A 27,783-nucleotide genomic window follows, 5' to 3' on the forward strand; every position below is an offset into this window, starting at 1 on the left:
CAATAAACGTGTAAAAAGAACAGATTTTCAGAAAAGTAAATGGATCTTCAATTAGACTAGTTATTGTTCCTGCTGTGTTCTATCAGTTTGGATTTAATACATCTTTAAAATAATTTGCTGCTCATTTTCCAAGAGATTTTTGATCCTTTTTCTTTCTTACTTTAAAAACAGAAAACCCTTAATCCCCCATTAGGACACATCTAAGATCCAACTACAAAACATCAGAACCAAAAAAAGAGGAAATATGCACAAATTGTCAGACTGTTTAAAAAATTACATGGTTATAAATAAATGGTACGCTTATAAATTCAAATCTTTAAAAATGAATACTTTTTAGTCAATAGCAGAATGCTAAAAAAATACATATTTACTCATTCTGAGTACAATTTGAGTAAAGTTTAAGATAACGAAGTGCAAGAAGAAGAAAACTCTTCCTTATTTTAACCATGAATGCATAACTAGAGTTCTAAGAATATAAGGACCTAATTTAAGAAAAATGATCAAAAAGTAAAAACATTTCCTGATTCTGAGTCCCAAATTTGTTCTTTAAGGCCTGAAACTTTGAGTATTTTTATTCAATTTGATATGGTCATGTTTTTAAAATGTTGTAACAGTATTACCGTAATGAAAAATATTTTTATAGTGCTTAAAAAGCTCTTGTAGTCTGGTAAATATCAACAATTCTCATTTAAAGTTGTAAAAATGTGATATTTAACAAATAAAATGGAGATTTCTATTTAAAACTTAATAGCCTCAAAAATAATGTTACATTTTTCACATAAAAAGCTTTTTAAACCCCAGGCTGTGAAAATACTTAAAGACATGTAAAACATGTCATATTTAATAAATTAAACAGGAAAATGTTATATAAAACTTGACTAAGCTCTAAAAACTGTTGTGTTTTTAATAGAGGAGGCATGCAAAACCCCAAATTGTGTATAGAAATGTGGGGAAACACCTTTTTTATTACTTTACAATACAAATAAAAACATTTTCAAGAATTTTTTGAATATTTGTAACATGTGGAAGTCACTGTTTAATGGTGACATGTTCCTCAAACAGCTTTGTTTTATTTCCTGTCTGCCTTTCTAAGAGAAAAACTCCCTCCAGTTTGGTGTTTGCGGATGTCCTGCTTTTGAAATATTTTAAGAACTTGAGGAGCACAAGTGTCAGGATTACAAGTTACATGATACTTTGAGTACTGCTCTAATATGCGAGCAAACGCGACAACAGTGATGCAACACAACTGTTGTTTAAGTGAAATAAAGCGTGTCACAAAGTCTGAACAAAAACAAGAAGTCAGGTTTTGTACTTTTGTGAAATACTTGGGTATTTCATCAACCAGAGTAAATAGGGGTAACAGTTTTAGAGAACTTTAACAGCTCCTCCCACATTTATGCAGTTCACATTCGCCACGCCCCTCTTTGTCTGCTCTGATTGGCTACGGACCATGTCACTCACGGGTCAGGCTTCAGGTCATTGGTCAGCGGGGATCCCACTTCTCAACCTGGGCGCTTCCATCTGAGACTCGGGTCCGACGCCGTGGCTGTTGTGGCGTGGCGCACTTTTTCTGAAACCAGTCCGGTATTTTTTTTTTTAACACAAAAGATTTACCGGAGGGACTCACCGGAGCGGGCCTTTATTTTCCTCCGTGAAACTTTGTGACGGGAAGCGCTGGAACCGGGTCACTGCCGCGACGGAAAGTTTGAATCCGACTGAAAACTATTTTAGGAGGAAGGAGTCATGGCAGACAGCGAGGAGCAGCACGTCTCTTCCACCACCCCTCTGTTCAACGACGAGGTCCATCACTACCAGGCCGAGCCGGAGCCAGAACCGGAGCCGGAACCAAAGCAGGAGCATTTCAGCCTGGATGACATAGTGGACTTGGTCGGCGGGGCTCAGGATGCCTTGGAGCGGCACATGGCTGAAGACAGCGGCCCGCAGGAGCTCACGCAGACTTCTGTGGAGGAACCGGTAACGTTATCCGAACCTGTTGTTCACATTCCGGAACCGGAGGTAAAAGAACCAGAGCCGGAGGCAAAGGAACCAGAACCGGTGATAAAAGAAGCAGAACCAGGGGTAAAAGAACCACCGTTGCTACAACAAACAGAACCAGAAGTAAAAGAACCAGAACCGGTGATTAGGGAACCAGAGCCACTGGTAAAAGAACCTGAACCAGAGCCAGAACCCGTGCGTGCTGCTCCAGACTCCACGAGCTTCACCTTTGTTGCCCCAGAGCCGAGTGTTGTCCCCCCCAAAGCCGAACCGGAGAGTTCGAGCCTCGCTCCGGAGCCACAGGCGGAACCTGCCCCCGAGAGCGACGCCCTCCCAGCGGCCGAACCCCGGAAAGCTGCGCCAGCCCCCGCAGAGGCAGCAGAGCGGACTGCGGTCACACATCACCCACCGGCTCCCACATCGGGTAAGTTTCTAGAGGAAAATGGCAGATTTTGGAGGCGCTATGTGGCAATATTTTTAAATAAATAATCCAAATAAACGTGGATTGATCCTAGATACGTTTTTTCATCTTTTTCTGTTTACTTTAATGTTCGTGCATCCGACCCGGTTTAGCATCCATCGCCGTTTGGTCCACATAACGCCGATTAGAAACCAGCCTCATCAACTGTTGTCTTTTAAGCACTTAGTCGACATAACTCGTTAAAATAATGAAAATAGTGATTTTTCGTGTATTTTCTCCATATTTGTGTTGAAAAGCCGCGTTAGCCGGCTAGGGAGGATGCTAGCATCCGGGGAGGATGATGATGGAGCCCATCCGCCGCCTGACACATTCGGTTGGACCGCGGATGAAGGAGGCTCATCCTTCAGCATAAGGGGGCATTAGGGGGGAAATAAGAGCTTCCACGGGGGTTTTTGGGGGATGTGCGCAGTCGGAGCCGCGGCTTAGCTCGTGTTAGCTCTGCTTTTGCCGTGTTGTCATGATGCGGCCCACCTGCTCGGACACACAGATTGCAGAAAAAGCCGAAATGTTGAGCTGTCGACTGGGCGAGGCGCTCGGAGAAACGGCAACCGTGCACCCACTACAGTTTAGATTTTCTTCCTGACATTCAAATTTACCCGAATATGTGAGTTTTATGCTCAAGTGTCACCAACATCAATTCAAGTCAAACTAACGGGGCGCGCGGCTCGGTTCTCTCATGATGCTAGCGGCTGTTGCTAGCAGTGGAGTTCCATTATCGGACACGCACACCCATATATATATATATATATATATATATATATATATATATATATATATATATATATATATATATATATATATTCCTCTGTCCTAACGTGGTTTATTATGGGGACGTTCATCGTCATATTTCCCAGGTAAATTCGCATCATCCTCGCTCTCTCGTTTTCGTCAAGAGATTATTTTTGAATTTAGGGTGTAAAAAAAAAAAAAAAAAGCAACCAAAACGTCATCTAAAGATGTGTCCGATAATGGAAGCGGCGGTTGCCGTGTACCACCGATCAGTTGCAACAAAAGAATCCGCTGGGCGTCCACTCCCTGGTTTCCCAGCATTCGCATGTCGCTGTCAGCCAACCTGAGCTGCTCTCAGTCGGTATCCACCACTTGTTTTGTGTCCGTCTATGTTATTCTTTACACTCCAGAACCTTAAATCGGTTCCGGTCCAGAGGCTTAGCTCGTTGCTCTTCCTGTGGCCACGCGCTTGAGATGTCAGGGCAGTTTTATTTGTTATTTTGTGGGTGTTGCGCCGTGGCGCGCGGAGATGTGGCAGATTGCTGGTGAACAGGCCTGTGCTGGATCCTCCAGGAGCTGAGAGGCAGGGTGGGGCTGCCTGGCATGGCTGCGGGTGGAGGTGGAGAAACATGGAGCTCCAGATGAAACTGGAAGCCTGAACAAAAGAAAAGCAGAAACCTGGCATTTAACTGGAATACTGTTTCAGCAAAGATGCAGTTTTTACTGTTTTTGAACATTATAGCTTTTTTTTAAATTATATTTTGTTATATCCACAAGTATGGATTAAAGTCTTTTTTCGGTGCCTTCTCACTATCCAGAAACATAAATGACGTCACTAGAAGTTGTTTTTAGTCAATAAAAAGTAATCATGGGTTGGGATCTCCAAAATTTTCCAAAACTGAGATAAATTTTCTCCGTCTCACTAAAGAAAATCCTTCATGGTACCTTAGGATACAACCAAAGAATAAAAACAGATAAAATGTTAATATTTTACAGTTAATGTTTCCATAAACTCCTCCAGACCTTGAGTAAGCAGTGGCACATCCCTGTGTGTACTCCTGAACCCTTTAAACAGCGGTCATGAACTCTCTGGCACTAAAATGACTCATGCAGGCTCAAAACCATCAATCATTGTTTGTTTTTTGTTAAGAAAATCTAACAATAACCTTGTAACCTTTCTGTGGTCGATGCAGAAATCACAAGGCCTTCTCACGCATTTACTATTCCTTCATATGCTGCCCTGTTTTAGAAGAATGTATAAATAGAGGCCAGCTCTGAATCTTAGATTTCCAAAGGTATGTTGCACATGAAGAAGCATAGCAGTGCTGAAAGCAGCTGGCAGCTCATTAAAGCCGTGCCCATCTGACGTAAAAAGAGCCCAGGCGAAGCAGAAACCAGGCAGACTCAGCATTAAAACGAAAACTCTTATTTTGCTCAATTTGAAGATGAATCTAAAACGATTTAACCATTTAGCAAAGACAATTTTGATGCCACCTTATGTTTTACAAGAGTGATTTAAACATGAGTGTTGGTGTAAAGATGATCTAGTTGCCTTTTAGGTACCAACCAGTTTTTCTGTTTTTAAGACCCACTCTGATGAAAATGGTGTTTTTAACATGTTCCTCTGACATTTCTCTCATGATGGAGAACATACATTAAAAAATTTAAGTTCAAAATTGTGATTCTAAGTAGTTCTTTATTTCAGTCGTTTTGAACCTGGGGCAGAAGAATGAATGCTGTTTGAGAAAGATTATATTTGTGACGTGGAAATACACCACAAGCTCCCTGCTCTGCTCCATTCTGATGCATCCACTTGTAGACAAATAGATCCATGTTCGTCTTTGTTTTCCTCGTCTGAGCTGGAATCTGTTTGAGAACTGGACATCTCCAACATTTCTCCCCCTTTCTCGTGCACCACTACTGCTAGGTTGGGGGATGTGAGGGGATGTAAGCTAGTGGGCGAAACAGATGAGTGACTGGAAGTGGGAGCTGGGTTTAGACCTGGAGATTTTATACGTGTTATTTGCTAATCCTTTCCCGTTTTGCAGGAAGCTTTTCTCTGCCTTCAGGGGAGGAGGATTGATGGATATGAATGAAAGCATCTTGTTTGTTTTTTGTTTTGAACAGATGAACCTGCCGTTGGTTTAGTTTGAGTAGAAAATGTCCTCTTTGGTTTTTGAGCATCGCAAATTACGGGCCTGCTGTGCCTCCATGTGTGCACGGTCACGCCCTGCCCCTGCAGGATCACATGACCGGCTGCATTGATGTCTTGCCTGGCGCGGTGGGGTGGATTACACGCTGGTGTCGGTAGCTTTAGATGTGGGCGCAGGTGGAGTGTTTGTGGCAGCAGCAGCCCTCGTCTGTTGTTTTGTCTCTGCGAGCGCAGCAGCTGGATGTGTCTGGAAGCTCACCTTAATCTGCTCCAAATGTCTGAAGGCTGTGACCTCTTTCACTGAGCTGCTGTAAAAGAGGAGGCATGGCTGAGTGCAGAGGTATCACACTCATCTGTTTGTGCTCATTCTAAACATTTTTCTTCCCTTTCACACGGTTTCTGGGTCACGTGCTGTTCCTTCCATGAAGCGACAAAGGCTTCATTCACCTGTGAGGAGGTCGTCTAACTTCATCACGTCGTCCTTTTTAGTACACTATCAGGTTCAGGAAGAACTGGCTGGGGGAGGGAAATGAATGACCCGCTTTCAGCCGAAGTGATGGATTCACTAGAGATCAATTAAAGAACTAAAATTTCAAAACTTGTTGACATTTGTTTCTTAGAAAATGTGCTTAATAGATGAGCTTTATGAAAAGTTTCAAAGCTATGTTTGTTTTCCTCTTGCTAGCATTTCAATCCGTGAATTCGCTGAGATTTCACAGAGTTGTATTTTGAAGCAAATTTCTTTAAATATTCTGTTCCTTTCAAAATGTTGTAACCTAGAAACATCCAGAAAATATGCAACATCTACGAAAGCATAAACCTTTTAAGCTGCAGACACACCGAGCATGTGGCTCCACATGCCAATAGCGCGTTCAAGAACCTGCGATTGCCACGTTCTTGAACGCGCTTTTAATATGTGGCATTCACACTCTACAAGCAGGAAGGGGCTTCTTCTTCCTTTTCTGCTGTTCGCTGGCGCATGTCTGCCACCTACAGTTGGAAATCTTGCAGCGCAGCTCTATTCCAGTACATGGAAGACTTGGTGAAACAAAATAGACCTTTTGATTTGAAGCTTAATTATAAAAAACACAGCAAATTTATCGTTATCGCAATATCCAGCTCTGCAATATCCATATCACAAAAGACGGTGAAAATCGCAATAAATTGTTAACCTTAAATTTGTTAAAGCAATCGTATGGCAGCTTGAAGCATTTAACGAATCAAATAAATCCCTTTATGCATTTGACCAATCGGATGGACGCCTATTATGTTAGATGTTTGTCACATATGTCGACGAGGGTCATTTGGAATATAAATTTTAAACTGTTGCAATGAAACAGGAATGATGTTTTTGGTTATTTGTTTATATACCGCACATTATATCGTTATCTCAATATTAATCTCTAATATCGCATATTGCGAGTTTTCCTCATATCGTGCAGCCCAGTAATAGGGATTGTTTTTTTTCTTGCAGCGCTGTAAGAGTAACACACTGAACTACAGGTAGAAATGACAGTTTAAAATGGAGCTTAATTACTTATTTAGCTTCTTATGGGGACTCTAAATTACTGCAACTTTGATTTACTTGGTGCTGAAGTGATGGCAGCAACACCCACTTTAACAATCTCAGTTTAATGCCTTTAAGGCTCATAAAATGAGTTCTGTAACTCTAGAGGAAACTTTGTATTATGCTGTGGTTCTGTCAGTAGTTCAGAGGAGTGATGGACAGACTGGTCCTGGTTCGGTTCTGCTGGAGGCCCCTCTCCTTTACTTTAGTTTAGTTTTCCACAATGTGTCACAAATAACAAATGCCTTCACACTTTCTGCAGAGATGGTTAGTCATGAAATCCTGTAAACCCGGTGGCTGGAGTGCGGGTGTCAGACCGCTGCGTGTTTTTCTCAGATTATGCAAGAGTCGGGTCAGTCGATGGGCAGATTGCAGCAGAGACCTCAAAAATCAATTCACAGCTAAAATCATCAGCACAAGCCGAGCAGTTAAAGGGAAAGAAACGGAGAGGAGGAGGCGCTGACAGCGACCGAACACGTTACGAGCAGGCAGCAGGTGAGGCTGCAGCCTGAAGTCATGTTTCAGCCACACGCTGCGAGGAGACACTTATAGACCAGGGAGGTGGCTTAGCACGCAGAGCTGCTCTGAACACGTCAGGTCAGGGTTCAGCTCCTGCAGGCAGCTCTGCAGATCTGAACAGGATCTGCACGGCGGCAGTTCATTTCACCAAGCTGCGGCTCTCTCAGCTGTGAGGGACGAGTTAGAAAGCTCACATGTTGGTGTGAAACGAGGCACATTGATAGGGTTTGAACACCTGATCCGAAAAAGGTTTTGCACTGTTTCCTCCATGATGTTGATCCTCAGAAGTCTGACATGTATTGTCTGTCTGAAGCATTGATTGTATATGATAAATAGAGCGAGTGACTCCTCCGCCCTGGCATTTCAAACAGGAAGTACCTTCTGGCTCCAAGAAGCCAAAATCCCATGGACTTCTATTGAGAATTAAACAGCTTTTACTGTGAGATGACAGGTGGGCGATATAAGCGAGTGTCTGTGGATGGAACGTGAGCGCGTGCGTCAGTGGGAAAAGCATGAAGACGATCCGTGATCTGTTGCACATGTTCATGACTTCACAGCTGTTTTTTTTTTTTATCCTGTTTTTGGCGTCGCAGTGGCTGACATTTATCAAGTCATAAGTTCAGTTTGTTGAAGAACCAAGCACAAAACAGTGCAATACTTTTTCAACTTTGGATATATTTGCTATATTCTTATGAAAGCACTTTTTTGAGTTGATGCTTAAATATTTTTGAAAAAGCTATTTGAGCTGCTGTCTATGAATTAAATTAAATTTCAGATATATTGGAAATGTTTTTGTATTTCTATGAATTAGTTTGCATTATAGTTGGTGATGTCACCGTTGTTATAGAGAAAATTTTGGAATTTGGCCCTTCATCTTATTAACATTGCTGACCCCTGACAGAAACAATGAAGATTCTTTCTCTTAGACCTCATCGAACAACTGAATCTTTAAATAAACTCTAAAATAAACAGTTTCAAATATACACTGCAAACTTTCCTAAACCTTTGCTTTATGTTTCAAATACACATTTGTTTAGCTGTTTCTTCTGGTAGTTATCTAAATTATCTATAAAGAGTAAGTCTGCTGGCCAAACTGTTGTTGCACTTTTCAGTCTTGAAGAGACTGTAGTCAGAATAAAGGAATGCAGTTTAACTGCTGCTCCTAAGATCCTTCCCTGAGTAACTCCCTGATGCTTTATGAGACTTCACTGCACAACATCTCAATGAAATCATGGAAGCCATCAGAGTTCTCTTACTGTCCCATGCTTTTTAGTCATTACTCTTTTATTAATTGTTTATTTATGTCCAGGTCTAAAATGGTGGACGGTACGATTCAATCACATGGTCGACTGCCTTTTGCAGTAGCGGCAAATTGCTCCATATGTCTTTGCTGCACCGCACATTTTCTTTCTTGCACAAGAATCCAGTTTGTCTGTTTTAATAACACGGATCAGACCACTGATGTGTCAAACTCTGTAGCTGTGCAACAACAGAAGCTTTTAGATTGAAGTTCTTCCATCGGTTGGTTTTGTCTCCTTTTTTTTTCCGATTTTAGTGATTTCAACCTAGAGTTAAAACTGTCAAGCTGATAAATTTCTTGAACTACTGGAAGTTCCTTAAGTTCCAGAGTTAAGTCTGACGTCGCACACTTAGTCAGGCCTCCCCACCCCTGACATGGGTCAGGTGAGCGTTGTCTCACAGCAGATCTTTGAACGAGTGAAACGTCTTCCTGTAGTCCTTGGTAGCACCGCTGAAATCATGTTTCAGGCGTGGCTGTGGCATCAGTCCAGTTTCTATGTGAATCTGGAAGATGCTGTGTACCACTACCTCTTCTGGTGTTTTCTCTTCCAGCCTTCAAACTCACTCTCTGCTGCTTTCTCCTCTTCTTTCACAGATGTTCCTCCTGCTTCTAAAGCTCAGCCTCCACTTCTGATGCAATTCCCTACAGGCAAGTTCTCTCTGTTCTGCTGGGCTTCCTGGTCTTCGTTTGTCTCCCTTCTCCACTTTCTAGCTCAGTCTTGACGAATGTGTTGAGTCTTGATTAATGTAGTTGTCAAAATAACCCTGCATGTCAGAAGGTGTAGATCTGTCACCTAGAGCATTTGCATGGGAAGCCTGTGTTCTTAGACATCTGCCCGTTTGTACTGCATCGTGATTCACGCTGGACTGCCGCTGTAGAGTAGACTGAAGTGAACTGGCACTGTAGCGGGTAGATAAATAATGGTCCTTGTCAGTGATTGATGGGTAAATGGAAATGTTTTTAACACTCTTTGGGAAAAATCATTATTTACCATCTCTGAAGTCTGTTTAACCCACTGAGTGTGGTTTTATTGGCACCAGACCTGGAAAAAATGATTTTACCAAAGTGTGTCTGTGCACAGGGCACTGGACCAAAGCTGGCAAATGTTGACCTTTTTAGACGGGCTGAGGGTTGGTTTGATCCAGAAGCCTTAACTGACTCAACAAGCATCAAAGTACAAACAGAAATTTGTTTCACTGCCTAACTGATGTGCCCTTAAACCATGTTTCCATTTGTTGGTTGGTTCAGTTTTCACCAGATCCAACTGAACTTTTTTTACTGCATCATTTGTCATATAGGTCCTCACTTGAACTTTTATTAAAACATGCTGGACAGCCAAAACGAACTCCTCATGTCCTTTAACACCCAAAAACTGTAATTCACAAACTTATGTTAGCCATATTTAAACATTTTTTACATTAAGAAATTGTATAGCAAAAGGCCTAATTGACCTTGCATGTTACTGTTACCGTTGAACCATTCCAATGTAAGAATGGGACAATTCTTTTTTGAATCTTTGACAGTTTCAAATTTTAACAGCCCATAATGTCATTTTGTAAATTTTGAAAGTGTAGTTGCCCAACTTTCCAGCTCAGTGTGAAGAGAGTGTTTACATTTTATTTAAAATAAAGAAAAATGCTCATTCTGCCCTTTTTTCCCTGCCAAATGGCCAAAACGTCTCTCTTAAGTTCAGTCAATAGAGGGAGTTATGGATACCACAAGCTTTGGTTAAAATGTATATTTAGAGTTTATGCAACAAATCAAAGACATCAGCATAAAAGAAATGTGATGGTTGATAATAAAGAAGCACAGTAGTAACAGAGAACATGATTATGGAAAGGGAGCACCATATTTGACAGGTTAAAATAAAAATAAAAAAACTGTAATATTCCAAAGTCCTACAAGTAACTATCAGCACAAATATGAGAGGTTTGAACAAAAATATAAACGGATGCTTTTTTCAATCTTCATTTTTAAAATTAGATATTTAAGAAGACCCAGCTTAAGATGTGACTGATAAAGAACCGAAAATAAAAAGCAAAAGGAAAGGCAGCAAAGGGATGCTTGAGGATGGGAACAAACATTCAGGTTAAAATGAAATTGTCATTACATCAACTGACAGTTTAACAGTTTCAAAACACTCCCTTCTCCTTAATTTTTAAAATGTAACCGTTGTAACTTAAAAATACATTTTTAAATCTTTTAACATGGTTAATATTTACTTCTTTAATTAATTATGTTTTAAGGACACCTCTGTTTAGCGCCTTCAAAACGCCAACTACAGGCCAGTGCTTAGAGCTGGATATCAATCCAAATTTTACTCCACCAATTTGATATCGCTTACCAAATGATGCCTTTGTTGTTACAGATTTGAATGATTTTTAATAAGATTCTATTAAAAGTTGTTTCACCTTTTCATTTACAAAGTGTTAACACGTTCTACTGATTTCCTAAACCAGTATGCAAAGAAACAAAAGCAACAGGAACAAATGTTATCAAAACTGTGTATCAGTGCGCAAATCTTTAATAGCGTCTAATCAGCACTGAATAATTTGGTGTATGGGAGGCTCACTCCTGCCTAACATAACCTGAACCATTTAAGAAATTTGGTGTTGAATAAAAATTAGTCTTTAAAAGGGATTAATATTGAGGCAAATCAATCAGTTTTAAAGTATTTAACTTGGTATCCAGCCCTAATACCAATGCTAAAAACTATTTTAAATTTGAGTCCATGTTTGTAATCGTTTGAGAGGCTTCTGGAGAATCCTGGGCTAAAAGACATGTCAGCCCACAGACCTTTCCCAGCTTTGACCCTCAGTGTATAGTACCTGTTGTACCCAGGTGTGGTGGGCACTCTAAAGGAATGGAGTTTGTCTTTGATATAAGCTGTATTGCATTTTCCCTCCTCCCTTTCTACTCAAGAACTTGGGCAGAAGGGTGACTCCCCTGCTCCCATCTCTCCTCTCTCTCCCCTCCACTCACCCGACTCTCTGGAAGAGCTCTCTCTGACCGAGAGTCCCAACCAGCCCTTCCCTACGGGATCAGCTCCACCATTGGGCTCCTTCTCCAGTGAACCCCACAAAACACTTTCCAAAGACATGCCTTGGGAGGGAAAAGAGGGTGACTCTGGACCAGCCTATAGTTCAGATAAGGAAACTTGTCCTTACCTCAGTTTAGGGAAATACCCAGGGCCTTATAATCCATGTGAAGACAGCGGCGTTTCCTTTTCACCTGAAGAGAAGCTCATTAGCTCAGACAGGTCCTCCACTGGCCCCTCCCCTGTGAACCCCCAGATGATGGTACCTGAGTCTCACCTTGCCTCCTCTAACCCAACAGAACACTGGGATTCACCATTCCTAGCATCTCAAGACAACTCCAAGGTCTCCATGGATCCCTTCTCTAAGGACACAACCTCTGTTGGCTCATCCAAACATGTGCCAGACTTTCACGATGACCAGTCTGATGACGAGGATGACCTAATGTATGAGGTGAAGAAGAATAATAACCCATTTGAGAGTTATTCTTCAAAGGCTGCGAACAGTTACTCTCATTTTGGGGAGGCCCAGTCTGATAACAAAGCATCCAAGATGTCAGAGAGTCCAACACCCGATCTGGTCCAGTATGGCCAAACTGAAGAATCCCAGGAGAATCTGTCATCCTTCTTAGACGAGGGGAAACCATTTGAAGGCAGTGAGCTAGCCTCTGATTCACCCATGCATTCAATGAACCTGTTCTCATTGGGTCTCAAAGATAAAGAAGAAGAGCATTCTGTTATTCCAACCTCCCTTCCTGATATCCTGAAGTCTTCCCCCCTCAACCCTGAAAAGGCTGATTCTGGCTCCTCTGAAGGAAGTCCTGAGGAGCAGAGCCCCCTCTTTGAACGGAAGATGATGGAGTCTCCCAACCCGCCAATCAACCTATCGGCTAACAATCCCTTCGCCTTTGAAACAAAAGTGTCCTTGCTCAAGGAGATGACAGAAGAGATGGAGGCACTGTCTACAGATAAAGAAGACGATGAAAAAACTTTTGGTGCATTCGATCTGGTGAAAGAGGCCGAAGAAACGAGCCCAACTAAGGTCAGTGAAGAAGAGCCTGTCAAGATTGAGCAGAAAGATTGGTTTTCAAGCCACGATTCTCCCAAAATGATGAGCAAGTTTGAGCCGCTTGATTTCCAGAGCAAGAAGACCGACATTCAGGATTCTGATTCCGAGTCCCCAACAGCAGACTCCCTGTCTCCTGTCTTGGAGGCCATGGCCAAGAATCCCGCCAGCTTTCAGATAGAAACAGAGAAGGAAGATCTTAAGATGGAGATGGAAGAGCCCGAGGTGGCTGAAGAAGTTTCTGAGCATGAAGTTTCTTCAGAGGAATTTGAGTTTATTGAGAGACCACCAAGAGGTGTTATTGATGAGTTTCTTGAAGCCCTGGATACATCAAAGTTTGCTTCCTCCAAGGTCCCAGAAGTTCCCATTGATGATGATCTAAGCTTTGGCCAAAAGGAGGCAGGTGCTGCCATGCCTCTCACTAAAACCACTCCCCCCCTGGAGGCTGAAGAAGAGGCTTCAAGCGAGAGCTCCTACCACCTCCTCACTCAAGCCTCCCCCCAGAAGAGCAAAGCCGACCTGGAGAGGCACAACAACCAGCAGCTCTCCACCCAAGCTCCCACTGTTTCCCCTGCCAGCAAACCAGGGGACACACCCGCCAAGAAGAGTGTGGATGGGGTCACGCTCTTTAAGATGCCAAACCTGAACATAAGAGCAGGTAATATAAACCAGTGCTGGCATGGAAACCACCCACACATCCTCTTCAGTTCCTGCAGGCTCCACCATCTTCGTCAGTTTCCATCATCACTCTTTTTTTTCCCCTCATCCGTTCACTTTCTTCTAGCCAACCAGCGCATAGTATTTACTTTACATCCCTTTTTTTTTTCTTCCATGCAGTCTTCCCTTTGCATCATCCAGTTTTGCATTTTGTTGAACATTGGCATTTTGTGTGTGTTTGTGTTTCATTGTGATCAAACATTTGGATCTGCAGCATTTTGTGTTTTTGTCTAACTACATAACTTGTCTGAGCATTTGGCTGTTTCGTCTTTCCAATAATTTTGTACACAAATCCACGGTAAGTATAGTGAAGTTATCTGTTTTAAAGTTGTGTTGAATATGTGTACTACCTGATCAGAACAGTGTTTGTGACCAAACCTTCATTGTTCAACATTTTGCTCTCAGAGTTAATGCTCTGGTTTGAGCTCCTCTTGACTCTGGAAAGACGTCGAGATGCCAATCTGCAACCTAACACCACCTGAGGGAGCCCAGCGCCCATTACAGACTTCAAATGCAGATAGGCCTCGCCACTCCTTTAGAAAGCTTCGCGATCACACACACCCACCATTAGAGCACAAAGATTTATGTTCCTGAGTGTAGATTTCTGATAACCTCTGCGTTTTTATTTCTTTCGAAGAAACATTCTTAACTCCACCCACAATTCCAACATATACTGCCTTTCCTGTTGATCACAAACACCAACCCTAAGTTATCGACAAAAAATAACTGCACTGGAAAAAATGTCCTTCTCAAAACAAGTAATCAAATATAGAATGTTTTTTGTTGTTGGTAATTAAATCTACCAATGGAACTAGTAGAACTCGTCATGGTAAGTAAGATTTCTTAAAATGGGTTGTGATGTCCTGCCCTTTTAAGACAAAATTTAATCTTAAAATTTGCTTTTAGCATATTCACAATAACTCCCAACCTTTTTTGCAACTTGTGAAAAAAAAACAAAAAAAACAGACTTGACAGAGCGTTGTGTACCTCTCAAAATGGCTTCAAAATCAATACGCACAACCAGAGTTAATCCATACAAGGTGCTCTAGATTGTTAGGCCCAATATTTTTGGGGAAAAAAAAGACTTGTAAGTGTGCCTTATTGTGCGGAAACTAGAGTAGAAAGTGGACAAAAATAGTTCTTTAAAATCCAAACTCCCTGTTAGTCTGAGAACGCAACTAATATCCAACATTGTTTCTAAATAATGGGATTATTCGTTAGGACGGAGCAGGTTGTTTCATTCTTATATATATATATATAGGAACTCACCAGGACGGCATGCTTTGTGAAAAACCTTGTTGCACAGAAAAAGTGATTAAAAATCACAGACTGAAACTTTAAAACTTGTATGTTCAGGTTCTGTTGGCTCCTTTATGAATTCATGTAAGCTCCTGACATCATCAGGTGAGACGTTTTCATGGCTGTTTTCCTGGGGCAGCAGATGTTGCAGATTTACTTCTCTGTAGTTTCTTGGTTTCAATCCGATTCATGCGTTTATGCAAAGTCGGAGCAGACATGTGTGATCAGCAGAGGGATTTTGTTATTTGGAGCTGCTCAGCCTTCTCCCTCCTACTTTTCCTTCTCCTCCTCCCTGCATTGCGACACTGGCACCCCACAAAGGGTTCTCCGACCCAGAAACCACTCGGCAGACATTCCCTGTTATGCAATCGGAAGTGCGGGGGCTGCAAGCAGGGATCCTCTGGGATCGGTCCTCTCCTGACACACCTTGCTCTTCGTCAGTCTTGCTGATGTTGTTTTGGCTGAGTTTGCTACTGTGTCTTGTTTCGATTGACAGCTTTTGGTTGTAGCAAAAAAAAATCAAAAAATAATTCCTGTATTTATTAGATATTTGTTTGTGTGGAGAGTGAAGGAGGAGCTAGTCTGTCAGACACGTTAGTGCATGAATGAATCAAAAATAGCAATCCTTTGCGCACCTTAATGTTTGAGTACTGGGACATCTGTTTGAGATTTGTCTTGACCAAGTTTTGGCTAAAACAAATTTCTAGTGTTTTTAGATTTAAGCCTTGGTTTTATCACCTATAAGCCCTTTAGTGTTGATAATTTAGAATCCATATTTCGAACACCTTCTGCAGACCATGATTTGTCATCACTCGTGATCAAATTAAAATCATATCTGGGAGATTTAACAACAGAGGTGCAGAAAAGGGTATTTTTATGCTTTTGTCTTCTGATGCGATTGTTAATTCTTTCATAAAACCACGGCTGTAAAGATTGAGGTTTGCCCTGCTTTAAGTTGGCTTTGGTTGCAAGTAATTGTACAAAACCTAATTTGCCCTGAAGTGCAGGCAGTGCAGTTGAAAACAAAAACATAATGTGAACATCCTCAGTTTATTCTGACCAATTCTTTATGCGTTTTTCATTTTTAGTTCGCAGGAAGCCTCTGATCACCTCTGATTCAGTCGCAATTTTATTCACGATGTGGACGTCGCCATATTGGAGCCAGACATTGTCGGGAAACAATGATTGGTCAAGTCCGTCTGAGCCAACATTTCTATGACAACCACTCTCACCAATCAGGAGTGAGTGAGACATCTGATTGGTCAGTTTATAACTTGAATAGCTTGCAGTCCAGAAAAAATATAATGAAAAAAACAAAAGTATTGCATCTTTCAAAAGGTACCAGAGTAAGAATGGTTGTTCTGACCAATAGCCTGGCTGAGTAATAGCTGTTTATTTCTCTATAGAACTCTATGGAATGGGGGGGGGGGGGGGGGGTGTCACTCAGTCCAGTTCTTATATTCTTATGCTTATATAGTTGTTAGGGAAAAAAGCAACAGCTGAGACTGAGTGGGTGAGGGGTTTTGTATCATTAGTGAAATAACACTGTCCAGCATGACAGGCTACTTTAATACTTAAGACTGATATAAACGTAATAAAATAAAATGTCATTAATATTCCTGAGTAAACATAATTAGGCTCTTTCAGATAAAAGCTTAGCTCTGCTGGTTTTTTCTTCTCTTGTGCCTTTCTGTATAATGACCCTCAGAGCATCATCCTGAAACATCCGTTACTATTTCCACATGTCTGACTGATAACACGCATCATAAAGTGCATGCATGTTTTTATAATGCAGCCAGAATCAACAAAGGCTAGAAGCTCAGTCTGTTGTCTCTGACGCCAGTCCGTTTTAAACGATCTTAAAATCTGTTTATAAGAGAATCCTAATCAGATTTGTTTAACAAAGTCACTTTACAGGTAAATGTAAGGATGTTATCTGCAGGGAGTCCACATCCGCGATCAGCCAACATCCCATAATGATGCTAAAGAAGCTCCCAGAAAGCCCATGTCTTGTTCCAATAACTATGGCTGTGATGAAAACCTAAAATCCAGTGTTTTCTGTAAGAATATTAAAACTTCTGAAGAAAAATAACTACATTTATCCGTTGGAAAAAGATTGAAAACCCCAGATGACCTAATATAATCATTGTAAAGAGAAAAACCAGAAAAAGATCGACGGTTCTGGCAGCTGAATAAAAATCCCAAACATTTGCAATTTAAAGACCAGCCCTGATAAAAATTAATTTTCTTGTGTTTTTAACATGTTCTTGTGGCATTTTTCTGATGGAGGACATGGGACATGTATTTCCCATGCTTGTGGGAGAGCGTGTAAACAGACAGCTCTCAACAACAGGGAGTGGAGGGGGTTGCTGCCCGCCAATGGTCCCGGTCACATCTGAGGGGAATTTCTGATGAACTGTCCCTCTGCAGAATCTGTCCTAGAAAATGATGCAGGTTTTTTTTTTGGCTAAAAACTGCATAATCATAACTAAAAGATCACTGGGAACAGTTTTACAACAGAACAAAAGGTGACTGGAGTGGCTTTTTGTAGAAATCCGTCTCCAGTTTGGCAAAATAAAAATCCTGTAAAGAAAAGGAGCAGGAATCAAATGCATATTTTTGTTTTCTCTCTGCTTCACCTGTACCTCACTATGACTAATTTCCTTATCTCTGCATTAGATGTTGATCTGTTCCTCAAAGGTTCAAACCTGTCAAACATCATTGGGGCTATTTTTTTATGTTCAGGATTTCTGTTTGTCCGATCCTTTCAAAGAAGTAAGTTTCTACTTGGAGTGAAGCTCAGATTGCTGTGTGTATCTGCTGCTGATACAGAAGGTCCATGTGTGTGGTTGAACTTTGTTGATCCTGCCGGTTTGCTGGCATCTCTTGAGCACTGAGCTGCTCTCTTAGATTTGAACCTGCATGAGTCTGGCAGGTCGCCTGCTGATGCTGCCTTTATTCAGGTTCAAGCAGGTCCTACGGCGCCTCCTGCTGTCCACATGCCCGCCTTCACACAAACCTAAAGTTGACATTTTTATTGAAAATGTTTAATCTATAAATAAAAAAGCAAAGATGTAGTATTTTTACCTAAAGCCTTGCACTCCCCTGGACAAGAGCACAGACTACACAGAAAAAAAGTGTAAATTTTGAAACCCAGTGAACCTTGAACGCTGACTAAGCTCTGTTACAACATGTGAATGTGGGTGAAAGTTCACTGCATCACATGGAGGTGAAGAGTCACTGCAGCAGTCTGAGCAGCAGCAAGAGCTCATCATCCTCTCTGCCGATGATCTGAGAGGAATCTGCATTGACAGAAGGCCAGGTTGGCGCCCTCTAGTGGAAGGAGAGGGCGTGTTTATCCTGCTTCTGGTCTATCCCTCAGGTCCGTGTTCGTATCTGGAAACACCGCGGTTTACAGGGTGGTGATGAGTTAACATGGCGACACCTGAAGGTGCCACACAGGTGTGTGGTCGGTATTTACCATAGACTGGCAACATCCAGGACTACTTTTGCATGTACACCAGGGTGTGAGAATGAGTTTGTATTGAAGACAGAAATGGTTGTTCTGTAGTCAGATGGGGAGGGGGTGTAGACAGTCGCTGCGTCAGACGAGCTGCTGCAGACGGTCACCTGACTCCAGGCCACGCCCCCGTACCTCTTCCTCCACCTCTTCCTCACCCGCGGAGCTCACACGTTCCCAGCGCGTGCCGCGGCCGGTCGTCTTTGCGTGGAATGCGCGCGTGCTGATCGGACATGGACAACTCCGTGGTGCACGAGAAGCCCGCGAGCCCGCAGTGGAGGGAGCAGGGTACGTGTCACTCCCCGACCGCGTGCGTGTTCGGTTGTATGTTTTCCCCGAACTCTGTTCTCGGAGTTCGGTCAGCGGGTTCGGGTCGGAGCAGCTGTTATCATTTCCAGCTGGGGGGGGGGGGGTACTTCTATTGGTAACACTTTCCGACCGGTCCGGTTTGGTTCTGCGCTAGCAGCTGCAGGACCTTTGGACTCTCTCAGCTCACAGGAACCAAAGGTGGTCGGGAGGGCGGTGACGTCAGCTGGTAGGTTAATGATTGTCGCGCGTGTGACGTGCTCCAGAAGAGCGGCCGGAGATCCGTGTTCCGAGACCCTCAGTTGGTTGTTCATGTTAAAGTTGTAGCTGTGAGTTTAGGTTAGAGGCACGAGGCTTCTCGAGCGTCGCCCTCGCGCCTGGAGCGGGCGTTTCCAGTTCTGCAGCTCCAGGTTGGTGTCGGTTCTGCACTGAGGAACCGAGCGCTGCAGGTTTGAGGCTCAAACCCTGATCTCATCAGAATTACAGGTGGAGTTGCGCCTCTCTGATTAGATCAGATCGTTGCTGACCTTTCATCTGAAGGTGCAGCAGGTTGTTGATCTGCTACTTCAAGCTCTTGGCTTGACAGTCTTCTGATGTGAAGATTCTGAAGTCTCCAGGAGAATTTCACCATAACACACCTATCAGAAGTGGTGGTTCAAGCACTGATCATTACTATTTGGACTAAATTTAATATTAAAAAGTCCTTTTGATGTTATTTAATTTTAGACAGAGAATCTCTATGAAATGAGCTTTCTAAAGTGAAATATTAGTTTAAAAATAAAAACATATGGCAATATCTTTTATTATCTGAATCACTTGCAGCTTCACAGAAATGGAATGAGAGCTAATATTAATTTGTAACACTAGAGAGGACTTAAAATGGCCAGTTTAATGGTAGAACATGAAGTGAAACAGTGTTCCTAGAGGACAAAAGTCATCTGTCAGCAAAGTTGGAGCAAAGCTGCAAGCCGCACTGTGACTAGGCATTATTTTTGTGTGTTTGTGTGTGTGGTGGTAATAACTCTTAAATCTGAAGTCAGTTTGCTTCCGGAATGGGCAGCAAGCTTGGTTTTTGCTGACGGAAAACAATGAAAGTCACTTATTTTTTGATTGGAGTTCGGCCAATCCCCGTGGCTTTATTACATGTGTGTCATGTTGCATTTGAGTCTGTGCAGGGCTGCAGGACACTCCACCAACAGCTCATCCTGATGAGTGAGGCTGCCTTTTTTGAGCATTAGTCTTATCACACATTGTTTATTCAGTTTTCAGGTAAATATTTCATCAATTTTCTGATGTCCTAAAATATATTATTAATATACATTAATATTATTCCTCTAAGTTCAGGTTAAGATAGTTCAGCTTTTATTCTGGTTTGTTTGTGCTTTAGTTTATTTTCCATCAGTCTGGTAAGCAGCTCATTTCTTTTGAATTTTTATAATCTGAACCAGAGCAAAGATGTTTGTTTCAGTGATGGTTGGGTCTCCCTGTGTCAGTATTGACCTCCAATTTCAAAAACAGAAAATGCTGTCTGTATATGATCATGAAATGGTTAAGTCCTCACTACTAGACTGAGTGAGCCCTCACCCTTGGTGTTCCAAATAAGAAGTACCCGCTGGCTCTTACAGGCCAAAATCCCATAGACTTCTATTGAGAAATAAACAGCTATTGCTCATCCATTTTATTTGTTAGAATAACCATTCTTGCTAAACCAGCTTTTTTTTTTAAAACACGTTTTTGCTAATCTTAATTTTCTTTTACATTTTCTTTCTGTAGTGCAAGTTATTAGAATTATAAACTGGCCAAACAAATGCCTCAATAAAAGTATGTGATCTCATCAAGAACGTTAGAAATGTTTGACAGATTCTCCCAAGCCTACATTTAAGTGATAGGTGTGTGGCCTTCTAACAAGCTCACTTCTGTTTGGCAAGAAATGTTCCCAGAGAAACATTTACTTAGACCAACTCAGACCAATTACTGACGACTTCTGGTTTCAACATGATGGTGTCCGTATTGAGAAAAAATAGCAACCGAATTGCAAATGGAAGTAATTTTTCTTAATCCAGTTCTCATATATGGTCAGTGGTCAGATAGGGCAATGGTCCCCAACCTTTTTCAGGATAAGAACCGGTTTATTGTCAGATAATATTTTCATGGAACGGTAAGAATGAGAATCTGGTATTTTTCCAAAATAAATACATTCTTTCAGGAATGGATCAGAAAATAAACAACATAGAAATAATTAAAATTATAGAATGCTTCTCTTTTTTGGGCCAGGGGTTGGGGACCACTGAGATAATTTACAGGAGGTGAACTTCAGAAGTCTCTGCTTCTTTGTGAGAAGTTAAATAATGATGTCAATAGTTTAAATGTGGATGAATAACAAACACTCATCATTGTTAAGACATTGTGGGTCATTTAATCAAAGTGCAGTTGTAGTTTCTGAAATAATTCAAGAAGTCTTGGGTTTTTGATAACAGTCTGTTGAAGAGAAGCTCCTCTGTGAGGCTGGTGAGACTTTCCTATGGTACACCTGGACTGCCCAATCCTCCTTTTATGGATTTTGAGTAGAGCCGATCAAAAGTTGACTTCTGTTCTAGCTGGGTAGATTTGAATTCCTGCTTATCTCTAAAGCCTTGACTTACATTTACAGCCCTGTTATGCAACACCTCCTCTTCATCTTCACCACCATTAGAACAGCCATCTCTTTATAATATCACACAGTTGAATGGCTCCGTCACAGCACGCCATACTTCTTTCCCATCCCTGGTAATGTTTCGCCTCAGACCATTTAGTCTCCATCAGCTGAGTGAATTATGAAAACTGGTTCCCAGCTGGACATGAAACTTGACTGAACCTGTCAGTAGACAGTAGAAACGCAACAAATATTAGGAATAATCATAATTTACCCACTGTAGCTTTAAATGTTGATTTTAAAAACTGATTTAGTTTAGTCAAAAGACCTAAACTTCTAGTTGTTGTATGCAATGTTTACAATCTTCTGCTGCTGATCTGAAGTGGCTTCCTCGACGAGAAAATAAGTTTGATCATTCAAAAATTCAATGCTGGCTCTAGATCAGGCCACAACAGAGTAAATGCATCTGCCATTAATGCATCATCAGTCTATTTTATTTTCCTTTCATTTGAACAACCATTGCATTTTTACAACCTCTATAGGGACTATAAATTCCTGTATAGTGATCCCTTGCTATAACACGGTTTACTTTTCACTGTTTCGCTACTTCACGGATTTGCATCGTGCATTGTGTTCTGCATTCTGATTGGCTAAAAAGTCACTCAGCTTCTTCTCTACCTGTGCGTCAATAACGTTGCAGTTTAATATGTACACGTACGTAAAACAGCTTGGCAAATTTACATTATGTACGTGCAAATTCTCTTGACGTTGGCATGTCGGTGTATAAGGATGTTTTTGGGAAGAAGAAAAAAGAGCGACACCAACTGCGATCACTATGTTCTTCTTCCCCCGAACAAACACACCTGCAGCTGCACCGCGGGCTGCAAAAGAAGAAAACACTGCAGAGTAAAGTCAGGATGCAGCGGCTCAGTCTGGACTTAGAGCAGTTACATACACCCGAGTCACTATTTGTCCCACTGTACTTTTTTTAATCACTATTTTATAATGACAATTACTCGGGTCGCGGTGGGCGGGGCTAATCTCCGATTTGAAGCCTTCTGTTCACATTGATGATTAAAATTATTATTTGACAGTACAGAACAGAAGTTATTTGTAGAAAAAAACGTTTCCAAGGTACTTTTATTGGTGAAACAAATGCTTGAGCCTGTAAAATGGTTTGTTCTGTCTTTTCAATGTATAATAGAGTATTTAATTGTATAATAATTGTTAAAAGATATAGAGGTTTCTACTTAAAGGTTTTTGCCTATCACGGGTTCTTTCTGGAACGTAACCCCCGCGAAAAACAAGGGTTTACTGTATTGAAAATGGCGGCAACAGTTCATACATTGCACATTTTGAGTTGTGCTAGTTAAACCAGATTTTAAAGGCTGAGATGAGGCAGACATGATTATAGTTGTGCATTTGAAAATATCCCTGATTTGAGAAAAAAATTCAGTTTCAGTGAATTTATTATTGTATGTAGCAAGTAACTATTCATTTTTAATCCCGACAACTAAATCCTTGAATTTCCCTAACATAAGTAGCAATAGCAGTTAGCACTCAACTTCATTTTTGCAATAAAGATTTTCTTTCTCTTTACTTCCCAAACTTATGGAGCCTGTGTCCTGACATGGATATAATAACATATATCTTGTTCCCACAAAATTATAACTTGTTCCCACAAAATAATATTCTGTTCCCACGAATTAATTAATTTGTGCGAACAACTTAATTATTTTCGTCATAAGTCATTCATAAACACGGATTGCTGCTTCGCCTACCAGACTTAGCTCCTAGCTGGATTCACGGCAGATACTTTCACATTTCTGTCTGTTTCTCATTACATTGCATGGAAAACACAGCTGATATTTAGAGCTCAGATTTATTTATTTTAAAAAGCACAAAAGCATCGGTAATCACGTTTTCATGTCTGGGTTCATTCACATCCCGGTATGGTCTCCCTCCTGCCGTAAAAATAGCTTTCTGCTGCTACTTCCGTGTCTCTGTGACCCACATTCGTGCAAGAGGAGAAAAACAAAAACAATGATCAATTTATTATTGTCTATCTTTTAACATCCGAAGTCTACATGCTACGTATCCCATCATGCATCACACACATCCCATTATGCATCTGAACCAATCACCGTGGCCCTTTAACTGTGATGCTTTCATAGACAATGGGACAAATGTTAGGCTACGTAGCGTGTAGCTTACTAGCCTACAGATGTAAAGTGACTGCTAACGAGTATGTTAATAAAAGACAAGTCCTGAATATTATTATTCCTATTCGACCTTAAACTACAATATCCCATACCGCAGCTGGCTGGACGTTAGACGGCCTGATTGCCAGCATGACAAGCAAAAGAGCTCTGCAGCGGAGCAAGGAGCTATGTCCAGTGAATTGCTGCGGTATGGCGAAGCACAAAGCGTGAGCATCCTAAATCTTATTATATTTTTCTTATATTAATTGAGACAATAATAAATTGATCATTCTTGTTTTTCTTTTTCCTTTCTTGAAAGAATGTGGGTCAGACCGCTGAAAGCGGCTTTTGCAGCAGGACGGGGAGCATATCGGGGAGACCCCGAATAAAACCCACGCATACATGGGGAGAACATGCAAACTCCACACAGGATATTTCACAACTTAGCTTATTAAGCAGTAACTTAAAAATGTCTACAATAATTTTTTTTACTTATGTGTTGCCTTGTTGCATTTTTGCTTTTGTGATTTTATTATCATAGTCTTATTTTTATTTATTTTTATTTTATGCTTTCATTAGTTTCTGCCATTCCTTTGACTCGTCGGTGTAAATTGAACAGGTCAACTGCGCATGTGCTTACCCCCTCTCCGCGTGCGCGGAGTGGGCGGAGCCTCCCAGCTACCGCAAGCTGAGGTTCAAGATGGACGCCAAGCAGGGTTAGTCTGGTTTTAATATTGTTTCTCCCGGCGGCCTTTTTGCTGGTTTCCATCCCCGCGTGCGTGGCGGTGGATCTTTAGCGTCTGTGTATATATTTCTCTGCATACGCCTCGTTGCTTCTTTCGGGCCGCGAGCTCAAAAGCTGACAGGGCCGCCTGCGGAGGTCATGCCGGACTCTCTCTCTGACGTTCGGTGCTTAGATGCGAGCTCCCGGTCGGGTTGGGGGGCCTGGGAGGGTTGTGGCCATGCCAACCAGAGAAGATTAAAAGCTGGTGGGCAGTGAAACGAGATCAGCGGCCAGGAGGAGAAGGTTGATGTGATGCTGCTCTATTTTTAGCGGCCGTCGGCGCTGCTCGTCTGCGCGCTACCATATGTAGCCAGGGGGCCACATTTGGACCCTCAGAACCCCCTTCTCTCTCCACTGCTCCGCTTTCTAAACAGACGTTTCCCTGTAGCTTGTTTTGACATAAACACAGTAGCTTTTTGTTCGAGCCGGAGGCTGCTGGAGCACACTGAAGCTAGCTGTGAGCTAACGGCGCCTGCGCGACCGAATCAGAGCCGACCTGCTCGGTTCTGATCCTTCATATAGTTTAAATTAATACACATTCATCTGTGTGCCGAAACAACACAGACTGGATGGGCTGTACCATTTAGTACACTTATCATTAATTCTAACAAATATATATATATATATATATATATATATATATATATATATATATATATTTTTTTTTTTTAAAAAAAAAAGGTGTTTAAATGCTTTATTTAGCTTAAGTGCTTTTAGGAGGTGGTTGATGGTTTGATTCCTGCCTCCAGTCCTTTGGCAGTGTGTTAACGATAAAAAAAAAGACAATCCAGAAACAAATGTATTTGTAGAAACAGAAAAACAAACGACTGAATGACACATTACATTTTTTTGTGATGAACAACATAACTGATTTAAATGTTTATATTTTAAATTTTAGAGATGCAACCTGAATAAAGGGATTTTGGAACACGCCAAGTCCCTGTCCCTACCTTTATCAGCATTGATAAAAAATAACGGGTTTTAACATGCATAGAAAAGCTGGAGGAAAATGTTTTGTTTCCTAATCGTAATCCCTGAGTTGGTATAGTAAATAATCTGTTATCTGCTGGCCTAAAGGGAACTTTAAAGGCATTTGCATCTGTAACATAATCAACGGTGACTCTAGTGTGAATGAGTTACGGGCTGCAATAAAAGAATGAAGAGATGTTGTGTAATTGACACTGCGTTTCTTTGTTTGACAGGATGTCAGAGCGACTGCGAAGCCCAGAAGACGGCTTTACCGCAGAAAATCTGATTACAGCTAATCAGCCTTATAATCTGATTTATTGGCCGTAAAGCCATTTTCGCTGAGTGTTTTGATCCACCGCCAGGCGTGTTGTTGGCAGTCTATAGGTCACCTGCTTCCCCTGCCGTCGTGCCTTTGAGCATTTAAAGGCGGCTTTGGAATGTCATAGTTCCCAATGTGAATGCTGAGGCGTCGAGCTGTCCTAGCGACGCATTCCTTTCAGAAATACAACATATAGGGGTTTCAGCCCCACAGGACACAGAGACTTTCTTCACTTCTAATATTGTCCCTTGACCTGCCTGGTATTCTGCTGAAATCTGAGCATGCTCAGTACAGCTCCAGAGTCATCTGTCAGTGTAGCTCACACGTTTGCCGCTGTCCTAGCAATTAATCACTCGTTATATCTTCAGGAGAAATGAATGCAATTAAAGGCCGGACTGTTAATAAACGGATAGATTTAAACTTAAGATCAAAAATTGGTCTTAAATTGGTCTTAAAAATTTGATTTTGATTAGAAGGCAGGAGAATATCACAACAGCAGAAGAAAGGAAGCTGACTATCTAAAGAAAGATAAACATTGACTGTAATGTTAAGACATCTTGAAACTGAATTCAGTTTTAAATAGCTTAAAGAAACTTTATTTTACACATTTTTGTTGCTTAATGATTTCAAATTCTGTTTTTCTGACTTGTAAGTAATTTTTTAACCCCTGCATAATGTCCGTGACCCCGGTCTGACGTGCTGGTCATCATTATCACTGTCTGTGGTGACGCGTGTTCATAAAAACTGGGGGAACAAATCAGAACACACTGTGTTCTGTATGTTTGCACACTTCATTACGTCTTTAATTCCAGGAAAATTCCGAACAGTTTGAGTTCCCCACTGGTTTGTTAATCGAGCAAACATGTGGACACTTCTGTGTGTCTGAAACAACTGAACTGCAGAACAATTCACCAGTTTAGTCGGTCCATTCTGGTGCACGGTATTAGAACAAAATGTGGGATTCCTCCTGTCGTCTCACTTTGATCTTTCTGGATGGAAAATGGTTTGGCGTGTCAGCAGGAAGTCCACGTCTTTCATGTCTGTGGATTTGAGGGGGATTTCTGAAATCAGATGGGAAAAGTCCAGCGGTCCGGACAGAGTCCGCTTAATTTGGTCGGATCAAGTACTGAGCCTTGCGCTTGGTCTGTTTTAGACTGCCCTAAAACTGGACATTTCTGTTTCGAATGAAAGCTTGTAAACAAAAGCACGTGACTGAAGAGGGAGGGGCAAAGCAACAAAAGAGTAATGGAAGTCCTACGCTTTGTAATCCTTGTTGTGTTAGTTCACTTATTTAAAATTCTTAGTCCTTTTGCTTTCATTTCTCATTGAAATGAGTTGGTGTGAGGGACAAAGGGAAGCTGGTGTGTTTTAAAAGGGAAGGCAGTAAAAAACAAAACCGATTTAAAGAACAAGTGAAAAGGGTTCTGTTGGTTTGTGCTCCTATCCTGCCTATCGGGGGTGTTGGTTGCAGCTCTGGGTCTGAAGGAACCGTCTGATCTTCTTCATTTAACATGGATGAACTCAGAATTGGGCTGAAGCCTCCTGTAAAAGCTCTGCTGGTTTAGAGGATGTCGTGACTGAGTTCTGTTGGTCCTCCTGCAGTGGTGGATCTCCTGTACTGGCGCGATGTGAAGAACACAGGTGTGGTGTTTGGCGCCGCCCTGCTGCTGCTTCTCTCCCTGACCATGTGCAGCATCGTGAGCGTGTGCTCCTACATCGGCCTGGCCCTGCTGTCCGTCACCATCTGCTTCAGGATATACAAGGGAATCCTGCAGGCCATCCAGAAGTCTGATGAGGGACACCCATTCAAGTGAGTACCAAAAGAACCACCCACATGGATTAAGCAGCTGGCACTGACTGGTCATATGGATCCTGTTGGTCATTTTGATCAGGTTTTAAGGGTAATTAAAGGGGTAAGTAATGTCAACTGAACTTCCTGATGTGGTCAGTGGCTGGCTAAGATGGAGGTTATATAAAGAGCCACCTGATCAAATAATGAACAGATCCAAACTAAGAAGAAATGATGCTTCAGCTCTCTGAAGTTTTTATTGTAGCTTTTTCAGATTCCGGTCTATTTAAAATAATAAAAAGCAGAAACACATTTCAATCAGATTAAATAAATCCGTAGACTTTTTTCTGAGTTTGTGCATCACACTATCTTAATGTTCTGTACTGTGTTTTAATGGCAAATAC

The 27,783-nt window shown here is 41.6% G+C and overlaps 1 protein-coding gene across 6 annotated transcripts in view; it reads left to right on the top strand.

The window, feature by feature from the left end:
• The first annotated feature begins 274 nt into the window (after positions 1-274).
• Positions 275-27,783, top strand: part of rtn4a (reticulon 4a) — a 29,502-nt gene continuing 1,993 nt past the window's right edge. The window contains exons 1-4 of one of the 6 annotated variants that reach the window (XM_020709330.3): positions 1,509-2,419; positions 9,338-9,391; positions 11,666-13,501; positions 27,193-27,400. In XM_020709330.3, the coding sequence (XP_020564989.1) occupies positions 1,744-2,419; positions 9,338-9,391; positions 11,666-13,501; positions 27,193-27,400 (2,774 nt within the window). In that variant the 5' untranslated portion in view covers positions 1,509-1,743. Of the gene's footprint in view, positions 2,420-9,337; positions 9,392-11,665; positions 13,502-18,498; positions 18,668-24,095; positions 24,235-27,192; positions 27,401-27,783 lie in introns of those variants that run through there. The other 5 variants (XM_020709331.3, XM_020709332.3, XM_020709333.3 and 2 more) reach the window with 5 other exon arrangements.

This window comes from Oryzias latipes, chromosome 15 (genome assembly GCF_053564925.1).
Source record: "Oryzias latipes strain Hd-rR chromosome 15, Olatipes_Hd-rR_3.1".
Classification (NCBI taxonomy): domain Eukaryota; kingdom Metazoa; phylum Chordata; class Actinopteri; order Beloniformes; family Adrianichthyidae; genus Oryzias; species Oryzias latipes.